Genomic DNA, 12,049 nt, shown 5'->3' on the forward strand with positions numbered 1-12,049 from the left:
AGGTGAACCATTTATACATGTATGTCTTTAGCACAATGCTCTGGCATGGGATAGAGTAGAGAAAAACCAACAATAACATCTACACAAATCATGCCATTGCTGCACCCATTTCATGTGCTCTGCTTAAACAAAATGACTCTGTCCCACTGGAACTAGATAATGGCTGAACATGCTACATACCAGGGGTTCTCCTGCCATCCCAGCCTTCAGGTGGGAGCTAGTGAAAGAAGTGAGAAATGGAAAAAAAGGCCAACTAGACACAGTTTGATAAGTCAAAAGAACTGAAACTGAACTTTATTTTCTTTTAAAGTATTCTACAATAATGGCTCAGAATACTACCACAGTGTAGAGGGACAAGGCAGTGCTCTGGGCTATGACTGTAGATTACTCTAGTGTATATATTTGCCAGAGCTTAAGAAAGGTTGAAGCATAGCAGTTCAACATTTCTTAAGCAAACATTTCATAATTTTAACAATTTCTAGGTCTTTCATATTATAGCAGGATTTATCAAACGCAATGTTGTCACAGAAGTCTTGCATAAATACAAATATTGATACTTTACCTTAAATATTGTATATCATATAAATCTGCCTTACCTTTAAAAAAATCTCCAGATCATTATGTGACCTGGAGTCTCTCCTTTTCTTTCTCTTTAAGAGTTTTTAAATATATATATATATATATTTATATATATTTGCTATCATACATCAAAGTTTATACGAATCTCATCATTTCTGTTGTATTTTCTGCAGACATGGTCTGAAACAAAATCAACAAGTAAATCAAAAGCTTTCTGGTTATCATACGAAAGTCAAAGAGGATTGTTCCTCTTTTTTGTGTGTGTGTTTCAGTAGTAGTATTTCTTTTAATCTTGAAAGCTTTCTTCATAAACTAGAGGCCCATAGATCATTTAAAGCAGTCTTTATAAGCAAATTTACATACTTTGACATGCTTTTGTGAGGCAGTTAGTATCAAAATCCAATAGTATTTCTACAGAACCATATGACTTTCTGCGATGCAGATATACATTTCATTTCTAAAAAGCCACAGTTCTTTTTCTACATCTGCTCTCGTCAAATCCCCAGGATTCATTCATAAAACTGCTTTTCCAAATGTTGATGCTGTTATCCCCACTGTGGATTAAGATGTACACACAATCTGGTGACATCATCGTGTGGAAGGTTGGTAAGTACGAAAATACCCTCTCCAAATCCACAGATAGTCTTTTCTATCTCTAAGTGTTCTGTATTCATGTCACCAAACAGTGTAATGCAATGATGACACATCTCCGTGCAGGCTAAGGGTCTTCTTCCATCAAAGGAATCTCTAGAGGTAAAAAAGAAATGGTACTGGTTACTGACTGTAACTTCCCTTTAGATCTTTGCAGAGTGTTATTATTAGCAATTCTGCAAAAAAAAATAAATATAAATGGGCATTGTAAAATCTGAAAAATATATACAGTGTCTCCAATTCTATACCCATTTATGCTCTAACAGCTATATGAACATTAAACTACTCAGACTATCCATGTTTTCTAAAACAAGTTAGGCCCACCAAAACCTAAGTGCAAACATCCCTTCTACTACATTAAAGACTGACTCAACATTCAGAGTAAGCAGAGACTTCGACTGGCATCCTCATCATTTCTCCCACTTCCTTCCAGAAGTCCTCTTCCACTTGTGATGCCATTAAAAGTTAGCCCCAACCCTATGAAGCAGGAAGATTTCCTCCACCTAAGCTTCACACACATTTCTCATTTAAATGACTCTGAAGAAAGCTACGTAGTTCCCTTAACATGTTAAGTAACAAACCATAAGGCTCTGTTAGAACTACATGAAATTATATCAATGCATGCTCATGATTTAAATGCAGACAATAGTATATGATGATCTCCCTTCTAATACATGGTCCTGTGAGTAGGTTCCCCTTAATGCTGTGACTCCCACGTCCAAGGCTCAAAATGTATGTAAATGCATACATGCCTTAGACTGAATAGTTTGCCATATATGCAGACACAATGAGCTTGTTTAATAAAGGCTGCTAATTCTGTCTGGGCATGAAAATATGATTTTCTTTCCATTTTAAGGAGAAAATCATGTTCTTTGTTGTGAAAACCACAGTACATAAGGGAGTTAAGAATGTAGCAGTTGAGGAGCAGATGAACAGACCAGAACAGGCAAGATGATGTTTGACTTTGCTGCTGTATACAGGCACACGCCGTCATCCCCGTTGATGAGACTGCTGCTGCCTGGTCTGGAGAGAAGCCTTCTGGCCTGTCCTACCCTCAGGGAGTCAAATCCCTTGCACCACAGTTAGCAAGGACATATCATGGACATGAAGCTCAGTAGCATGGTTTTAAGAATGTCCAAATTAAGGTACGGACTCTGCAAATATATGGAGAAAGTAAAAAGCAGGTCAGCTGGCTTTATTCCTGCTCTGACTGTACAAATGAATGGCTCCTGCTTATGGACTCACTTATCTCGCTTATGTAAGACTCACCATCTGTAATATCAATCCGTGGACTCGTGGACACAGCCTCTCCAGGAGTGCTACGGGACACATCAGTTCGATCTGACCCAGAAAACGCTGCTGCTTGGCACGCCGAGGATGTGTACAAACTTTGGAGCAGTTCAGAGGAGCCTGATTGACTATCACAGGTCTCAGATTCACTAGGCAGCGTGTCTGTAATCCTGGGGCCAGGATAAGCAGGAGGACTCTGATCTTCTGTCTGCAAAATACGCCCCTGGTCTGTTGTAGCTGAGTATCCAGGTGCTAGAGCGTTCAAGCTGCTGCTTACAGCTTCATCATAGGAAGGCAGCATGACAGGAACACCATCCACCACCACAAAGTCAGGGTCACCCATGGAGCCCTCCTGGTTGCCTCTAAGTCAAACAGAGAAATGATCGCAGAGAGCCAGAGTGTTTCAGAAGCACATTGGAGCAACTGCTGAATGCAAGTAAACACAATACTTTCTAATCACGTAAAGTGATGCTACAGGGTCATTAACATTCACAGAAATGTTTGCTTCACACTTTTGCAAAAATCTGTTCAAATTGACAGTCAGATAGAATCTGTTACAACTGGATAAATGAAACCAAGTAATATGAAGCACAGTTTAGAGAAGGGAAAGAAAACAGGTGCTTGGAAGAGATAAGGAGCACCATTTGTTGTGCCACACAGACAAGATATCATGGATATGAGATCACAGGTGCGCTTCACCAGTCAAGAGTGTTGGAACCCCTGGAAAGATGTGGGCTAGAGCAAAAAAGTGTACAGCACAGGTACAGGCACTGAGCTGGCTATTATCGGATGACAGGAATCTGGGGGCCAGATTTGTGGCATCCTTCAGGTCTTGCTTTCAAAGGAAGCAAGCCTTAACCAGCACTAGATTGGTTTATTTTTAAAACAAATTATTTAAATTATGTTGGGAAGATTTGATAAACCCTGAAGTATATTTTTTGTAGTCAATTAAATCACAACAGAATCCTAGCAGGAAGGACTTAGTCCCAGATCCCCTTAGGACATGAAAACATCTGAAAAGAATAGGCCAGAAAGCCATTTCAATAACTGAGATGAATCCAGGCTATAAAGATATCTGTGGTGCAATCCTTTACCCTAAAGGTTTTCCTAGTTATATACATATATGTATCCTCCCCATGTACTGTAGATATATATGTTAACATACACATTAATGATACAATCCATATACTTTCAGGTACACGTACTTATTTAACAGTAAGTCTGCCAAATTCATTCTCCTGCATTGACATAGAGATATATTTAGTGACATACAGGTTTTTTACCTTTCCTTTCTGTGTGTGGTAAAGACACAGAAGTGAAAGAAAGAGAGAGTCACCCAGTCAAGGTCCATAGCAAATTGAGCACAGGCTGAAATGTAGAGACAGATCTAAACCTAGATACATAACAAGCTTTACCTAAACCATAGCATGCCTGCCTTTGTTTTTCCCATTGCAAGATAATAATAATAGTACCCACCTACCTGTCTCTTGAGGAGTGCTGTGCGAATCAATGACAAATGCTCATAGCTGCACAGTATTTTATGGAAATAAAGGTAGATGTAGGAGATGTTCATGAATCATGATGAAAATAATACTCATGAAGGGAAAGCAAACTTCTAATATAAATTTGTCCACAGGAAGGAAAAAAAAAAAAAAAAAAAAAAAAAAAAAGAAATTCTTTCTTAAAACTTACATTACTGAACCCACAGTACTTAAAAATGAATTCCCCTGGCACCCAAAAATGACTATTTTAAAGCACTGTCAAATATTTTTATATGCAGAAGCAGCAATTCTCAGTAGTAGAGCTGCAATTACTCCCAGAATGAATCTGGCAAACTTTGGCTTTTATCTTAGTTGCAGAAGGAACTACAGTGGCTTTCCAGGGGTGCCTGTCTGTGTAGGTAGTTCAGATACTTCTGTTCAGTGCAAAGGAGGTATCTGCAATGCTCAGGAGCCATTCTGCTTCCTCAGCAAGGAGCACTGAATGTGAAAACTGAATTAAGGGTTTCAGTGTTCAAAAACAAAAAACAATCAACCAAACCAAACCAAACCACCACCACCACCCCAAAAGACAAGCAAACGAACAAAAAAAACAGTACAAACCTTGGAAGGAAATGTGTCTTAAATTTGGTCTGGAACATCCTGGCTAAAATGACCAGTAGAAGTACTAATAAAACACTGGTAGCAGTAAAAGCCACTATTTTCCATGTAGTCAGGAGGGTCTCCTGTGTATTTGGCCAAGTTTGTTCTGTAACAAAAAGAGAACAATACCACAATTGTGCTTATTACTGCTGCTATTTTATATTAATTCTGCAACAATAGTCAGAAGTGCCAGTTAGGGTGTGAGGTTTCTTACATATGTGTTTTATTTACAAACAGCCTTAACAGCAAACTGTCACAGAGGCTAGACCTTGTTTTTTCCCCTTGATTTTTCTTTTATGCATGCAATCTTGAATTTGCCTTATATACATACTAAAAAAGCCACAAGACATTCCAAAGTACATTTGAAGAGCTAACTGTTGAGATGGTTTAGGATCATTCAGGAATAAAATATATAGTATTTAATGGCATCTAAAAACCAATGTTAATCACTTAAGCCTAAAACAAATGAATTTCACCAGGCTTTTCTAACCTACTGATTTGATCTAAAGGAGATGGACTATAAGAGGATATGCCATTGCTGCTCCCTTACCTGTTTTGACACAGTAGACTTGGTAGGAGGGGAACCACTCTCCGTACTGGCAGGTGATGTATTTGTAGTCATTGGTGAGGGTGTAACCAGGATCACAGTAAAACTCCACCACTGTCCCGTGGTTGTAGCGCTCACAAGGCCGTGGGTGGCAGATATAATCTCCATGGCTCACCATTGGAGGTAGTGGACAAACTTGGGCAGACAGAGAGAAAAGGAGAAAGAAGTTAAACACAGCCACCTGCCACTGTGCATCAAAACACCCTTCCAGGCTCCCTGCCATTTCAGGAGGCTATGTTTGAGTGGCACCAACCCGCTACTGCTGGAACACCACACTCCTGTCCATGCCAGTGAACGGGTGCATACACCTCCTGCAGAAATGTGAAGTTTGAAAACTTCATAGGAAGTTTTTGGCTCACACTTACACCAGAAAGCACTGCAGTCACCCGTTTTTTTAAAGATATGACAGATGGTATCAGTGAACCCTTCCAGCCTCTGGGGTAAAGGGGAGAAGGAAAACAGAAGGGGGCACATGGGTGTGTAGGACAACTATATGGGAATGCAGGGGGACAGCCAAAGAGAATCTTTTTCCAAATGAAATATCTCAAATTCAGCTGTATGATCCTATATCTTTTTCATTAGCATAACTGACTGGTTATATGCACTAACTAAATTCTGAAATAATCACTTTTAAAGATGAGTTTGCCATCAACAGTGCTGGAGGAGGTGCATGGCACATGACACCACTTAAGCAATTACAGTTGTACAACAGAAGTTTTGTTTAGCTGGGCTCAGACTCCACAGGTGTTATTTGTGTTTTGTTATCTCTGAACAGCCCTACTGATTCCAGTGGGATTGCTGGTGGAGTGAGGTATTAAATATAACAGAGACTAAGCTTGTGTTAATTAAGTACAGTAGTTTACATAAGGTTATGTATATAAGATTGAATTGCAATATAAACATGTGGAACTTTTATTGTAGACCCAGAAACAAGAAGAAATGCCCTCTCACATTGCTGTGAGATGAATTCAATAGAGAACTGAAGGAGCAGTCTCTAGGAAACAGCAGCAGGTAAAGCAGCTTGCAAGCAGTATTTTTCTGAAAGAGGATGTTTATTTACTGAATAAGTATTAGTTGAATATTATTTTCTTAAGTATTGCTCCTAACACAGAGGAAAAAAAAAATCCACTAAGTGTAATGATGTCTAAAGTGGCCACATATTGACCTAAACAGTGTTTCAGTAAGCTATTTTTTTTTATATTTTTTTTAATCCCCCTTCAGATACAGTAAACTAACTGCGTCAGTTCCCCGTCTGCAGGCTGCCTGGCCCCTTCACTTCATGCCTCTCTCATGCAGGCCATCCCTACTGCATTGATTTAAATAATGAAAATGCCATCTCTGAAGAAGAATCTTCCCAGAAATTACAATTCAGCTGCTTCTCTCTGTGAATCCTGTTACATGAATAATGCATTTCATAAAAAAAAAATACACAAGATATTAAATTAATCTTCAAGAGAGGCTGATTACAATGTGCAGCAATGTCTATTCCTCATCCCCTGGGGACATGGTTTTGTTTGCATTTTCCCTGGCAAGGCTTAATAATAACTTGAAATCAGAGCAAGTAATTCACATAGAAATTCACATCCTCAATACTCTGCACACTTTCCAAAGTCTCTAGGTCCATGAGAAATAGAAATGGTTTACTGAGAGGTCAAATTGATATTGAAAACAATTTTCTTAATAGGGTAAAGGTGACAGTCTGAAATAGCAGGAAAGCACCTTTTGTCTATATGTGGGATCATTCCTTTATTAAAAAGAGAATAATCAGTGAAAGCATAAAACCAGGCATGGAAACCTGGTATATTTTTATTATCTACATTTATAGCATGCCAAGATAGCAATTTAAAATTCTTTGCAACTGACTTTTGGCAAACTAAGACAGGCTGCAAGAGATGTGTGGATGCACATTATCCTCCTAGCAACAAGGAAAATGAAGCACATCTTATCACAGGGAGCAACCGCTCAGAGAAATAAATTTCTCCTCTCCAGAAATGTACCTGATGCCATTCCTGACACTCCAATTCCCTAACCTATTAACATCATTAAGGGCCAAAACAGCCTTCTGAATAATAAAAAAAAAAGCCTCAGTGCTGGTCTCCCAGATTCAGACTGACACCGTTTCCAGTCAGATTAAAAACAATGTACTGTGGGTACAACCCGTATGTGGAGCTGCCAGTCTGTTTACAAATGGAGATGTGTTTTATAAAACCTGAAAACAAGAGCATTACTCTTAGTGTAGGATATGTACTTAGTGCTAAAAATGGCTGCCACTCCATCTACTGGCATCCTCCATATTTTAAGGGAAATGATCATGTACTGATGCCTCCTGGAAATGTCTGTAAACATTTCTTTAAAACACTGTACTATGTTAGCCATGAATTAAAGATTTAAATGTCTGTGCTTACAAACAACGCTTGTATTAAATGCTTTTACAACAAACAGCAGTTGCAATGGAGCAGGTTTGCAAATGAAGGAGTTAAGCTCAATGGTATCAAAGCTTTATTCTTATGTCAGGTAGGGTGTCAGAATCTGGGTTTTACAGTCACATGGGGTATCCCTCATCACCTCCTGTAAACGCTTTGTTCACCCAGTTTAAGGAACCCTCTAACAGCTGTGTGATCAAACTGGTCCCCAAGTGCCTTTGCAAGCATAGTGATTAATGATCAGTAAAACTCAGGTTCAGAGTATCTTTTTCCAAGTGAAATCAAATCAGGTGAGTTATATCAGCAGCAGTCAAAGATGAACTTGTTTTCATCTCTGGGCAGTTAGTCATACACCTAGTTCTTTTCTCAGCTCACTCCATTTCCATAATCATCTTTGCCCAAGATCATTTACAGTCAGTGGAAAGACAGCAATGAAGTGGCCTTAGCTTTGATCACAGAAGAGCAAGATTTTGGCTAGTCTAGAGGGCTGCTGAGCACTCTTGGCTCTCAATAGACAGAAGGTTTTTAGTGAAGAGTCAGTTGTCTTACAGGACACTGTAAGTGTCCTGTCCCTCACCACTGATACTTAGCATAGTGCTGGATACCAGTGTATGATAACAGTTACACATACTAAAGAAATGTGCCAGATCAAATATGAAATAAAACCCAAGTGGCAAAATTCAGTCCACTGAAGTTTTCTAGGGAAGTTAAAATTTTTGCAATTCCAGTGATCATCCCTTGGTGTATTTGGAAATTACAGGCCGTGGATTTCAGACAAATGCATCAAACTCACAGAATGAAAATAACCACAAACAGACTAAAATAAAAGTGTTCTTGACAAGTAAATTTTCACTGTCAAAGCTGAATGGAGTATGGATAATAAATAATCAGAGATAAGTGAATTCTACTTCAGGAAGTTCTTAAAAAAATCCTTCATGCCGTTCTTAAATGTGACACCAGATTTTTATTACCAACAGAGTTCAGCATCTTTTTAACATTATAAATCTTTTAAGTCTTTAATGTACTACTACTACTAATATCCTGCATAAATAATCCAGCAGTATTTTCAGACAGATAATATTAACCTTTGGAGCATGTCTGAAGTACAGACATAAGTCAGGTAGTGCCTGCTGGGCATTTTGCAGCCCATGATCAGGATCTCTGCATCTTTATTGGCCACAGACTGCAAGGGGACTTACAGGGACTTTACAGCACAGCATTCTTAGCCAAAATGTAGAATCATTAATCAAAAAGAAAGAACAAATGTGTTTATATCACAAATAAATCTCTTCTGGGATGCTCTGGACTACCAATGCTCAAGGAAGCTGAAGGAAGGAATTCCTGATTTGATCTGACAGCCACCTCCTCCTGCTCTTAGGAACAGTTGGAGCTCAGGTCTCTCCTGTGAGATCAGCTATGAGCTTTCTTCTCTGGCTGATTTTAATGAAAGTTTAGTACTCTGAGGAAGAGCTTAAAACCTGGGTTTCAATTCAGTCCTTATGTTTCAAACGCAGTCACATGCTGCCTCGGAGAAGCAGACCTACTTCAGGCTTACAGATTTATTTTTTTTGGAACAAAAGACAACAGAATACTTCCCACCTTAGTGTATGCCTGCAGGTAGCTCTCCCTTTCATGAGGTGTCAAGGCCACAGGCTTTGCTTTCTGAGCTACAGCTTTCACAACCCAGGGCAGCAATCAGGCTTTGCCAAAGCATCTACTGCGTTTCATCAGCCACCAGACTGTAGGAATGTCCATGCATGTCTGCTGTTTATTGACAAATAAAGCATTTTTAATGGCAGGCTAAATGGTGCAGAAATTAAGGTTCCTCAGCTTTTCCAAAAAAAAAAAAAAAAAAAAAAAAAAAATGATTCCTGCACTTTTGGTACAAAAACGCTCAGTGAGTAACATCAAGCCACCACCGTGCCCTCTATGCTTGCTGGTGTGATCCCCAGTAACTGCTGTCCCAAACCACACAAACTGAACTGAAAACCCACACTGAGTATCTGCAGCTGTGCTCATGTCCCAGGGACAGCAGAAATATCTGTAACATTCTCTGCAAGGGAAAGCCCAACAAAAGGCAAAGGTGGCTCTTTCCCCCTGGTGTTGCCAACCAGAGCCCCTGCCAGGGGGATATAGGCAGTGAGCACTCACACATTAGAACAATAAATGGAGTTCACCGAGTCATTTTTTCTACCCATTACGGTCAAGAATCTTATTAAACACTGCCCAGAGGATACTGCAGTAATTCTGCACTGCTGACATTGAGACTGTAGGAGGGAGTAAGAATTTCTGGCATTAGCATAGTCTCGGTTAACACTGATGGCACAGAATAAAGATGTCATGTCACTTTTTAAAAGCCAGTGGTAGAGAGATGGAAGTGGAGTTGCAGATATTTACAGTGCTCCAAATTTTAATTTTTGGCCAGTCAGTTCATTGGCATTCTGGCCAGTAGGTTTAGTCTTTGCTCAAAATAAGCAGGATGTAAATTATTCAGGTTTTGCCTAGCCATGAGCCAAACACAAGCCAAACAATAAATGTAATAAAGTTGTGAAATACAGGGCACTTATGCTCACAAATAAGCAAGAATCTGATTTTCTAGCTTTGAATTTTTGTATAGTACATTTTCTCTCTAACCTTTCATGTAGGATTCTGGTTACTAGGTTAGCTGGTTTAACTGAAAAATCCAGTGTGAGGCCAGCCATTTTGTGTTGCACACAGGGATGGACAGTGTTAGAGACGTTTGCAACTAATCAAAAATAAAGCTTCTTCCAAACACACCATGAATCCCTGCTTATTATGCAAAGAATGATAAAAGATTAAGATGAAACTTCATGATGAGGGAGACACAGATGAAAAACTGCAGATTACAATGCAGAGGGGAAACAATGCTGTATATTGCCAGATAGTAATCAGAGGTACAGAAAGCACAGGCTTGCCTATGGTGGACACACCATCTAGTTTGTGCACAAGCTGGAAGAGAACAAGGGTTCTCCTGATTCTTATTTGTCATTCTTGTATGTGTCACAAAACTAAGTAACATCAGAAATCTGGGCACCTGTCCTCTGGCTACTGCAAGTCTCTTCTTGACAGTATAGTCCCAGCCTGCCTGCATTCAAGGAAGGTGAACACCTTCTGGAAGGTGAATATTCCTGGAAAACCCAGGGGAGTTTCTCTTCTGTTCCAAATTCACCTCCTAATCACATTCAATTTTCTTGTGAAGGAAACGCCCAGGAGCCTTCAGTCATCACTACTACTGTTCTACCTTGCCAATTTTACCCTTATGTAACTGTCTGCAGTGTACTCAGTTGAGGTAGACATCCCGCTGCAGTGCATGGGGCATCCTTAGCTCCGCGTATGTGCTAAGCAAGAGCAGGGCACTCAGTAAAGGCTGTCTCCTCCCCCAAAACATAAGCTCTTAATTCCCTGAAAAAGCCACTGAGGGACCTATATATATTTCTCCCCAAGCTGGATGCCTTTCAGCCCTCTCATCCTTGCCCTGCATGCAGCCAAGAGACCAGCTGGCCAGCTGATGGTGCTGTGCTTGATCACCAGATGGGAGAGTGCAGTTGGGAGATAGAATTGTTTTTCACAAAATGGTATTTTCATGTCAGAACTGCTACAATCCATAATTCAGTTCTGGTATATTGAATATGTATATTCAGTTACATTTCCAACCACTCTTTACTTCGAGCCATCGTTTATGGCAAGAAAATGCAGCAGTGTGCATACCGGCAAACCTGACTTCCCATCCAGGATGGCCTAGTAAGGATTTTTTTTCCTATATTGCCATTGTACAAACACATCCTTGTGTATGTAGACTTTGAAAAATATTATTTTTTATTTTATTTTATTTTTTTTTTACAGTAACATGGAAGATGAAGGTTATGTTTGTTCCTTTTCCTTCTTTGTAAACACTGTGCCAATAAAACTCAGTTCCTTGGTTATTTCAATATCATTACCCTTCAGACCTTCAGAATAAAATACTCATCTGAGAAACCTTTCTTACATAACTCAACAATTCCTGTCCTGTGAAGGGAGAGTTAGTGCACATTATAGCTGTACTGGAGTAAGTGAGAAAAAAATTGTGGCCACTGAATTTGCATTTTGAAAGTAAAGACATGTTTTGAGGAATTTTCCTGATTATTCCCACAGCAAAGCAACAGCATGAACAGTACTACCAAAACGGAAATAATGGTGGAAACAACTAAGTATATAAAGTCACTCCTACTAAGCTCAACAGTAGACATAATATAAAGGAATAAAGATACGAGATTATTATTTTGAACCCTGAATTTTCCAGTAAATTTATTTATTGAAAGCCTACAGCAAGGATTATTCAAAATACTGTATTCTTAGCC

The 12,049-nt window shown here is 39.3% G+C and overlaps 1 protein-coding gene across 1 annotated transcript in view; it reads right to left on the minus strand.

Annotated features, from left to right (window-relative positions):
• Positions 1–1,297: 1,297 nt before the first annotated feature.
• SUSD4 (sushi domain containing 4) overlaps positions 1,298–12,049 on the minus strand; it is a gene marked incomplete at both ends in the record, with an annotated part of 72,300 nt that continues 61,548 nt past the window's right edge. The window contains 4 exons of the mRNA XM_084284044.1: positions 1,298–1,326; positions 2,500–2,882; positions 4,623–4,767; positions 5,212–5,403. Coding sequence (XP_084140170.1) covers positions 1,298–1,326; positions 2,500–2,882; positions 4,623–4,767; positions 5,212–5,403 — 749 coding nt within the window. The remainder of the gene's footprint in view (positions 1,327–2,499; positions 2,883–4,622; positions 4,768–5,211; positions 5,404–12,049) is intronic.

Source organism: Netta rufina (assembly GCF_964035555.1).
Source record: "Netta rufina genome assembly, chromosome: 3".
In the NCBI taxonomy this organism is placed as follows: domain Eukaryota; kingdom Metazoa; phylum Chordata; class Aves; order Anseriformes; family Anatidae; genus Netta; species Netta rufina.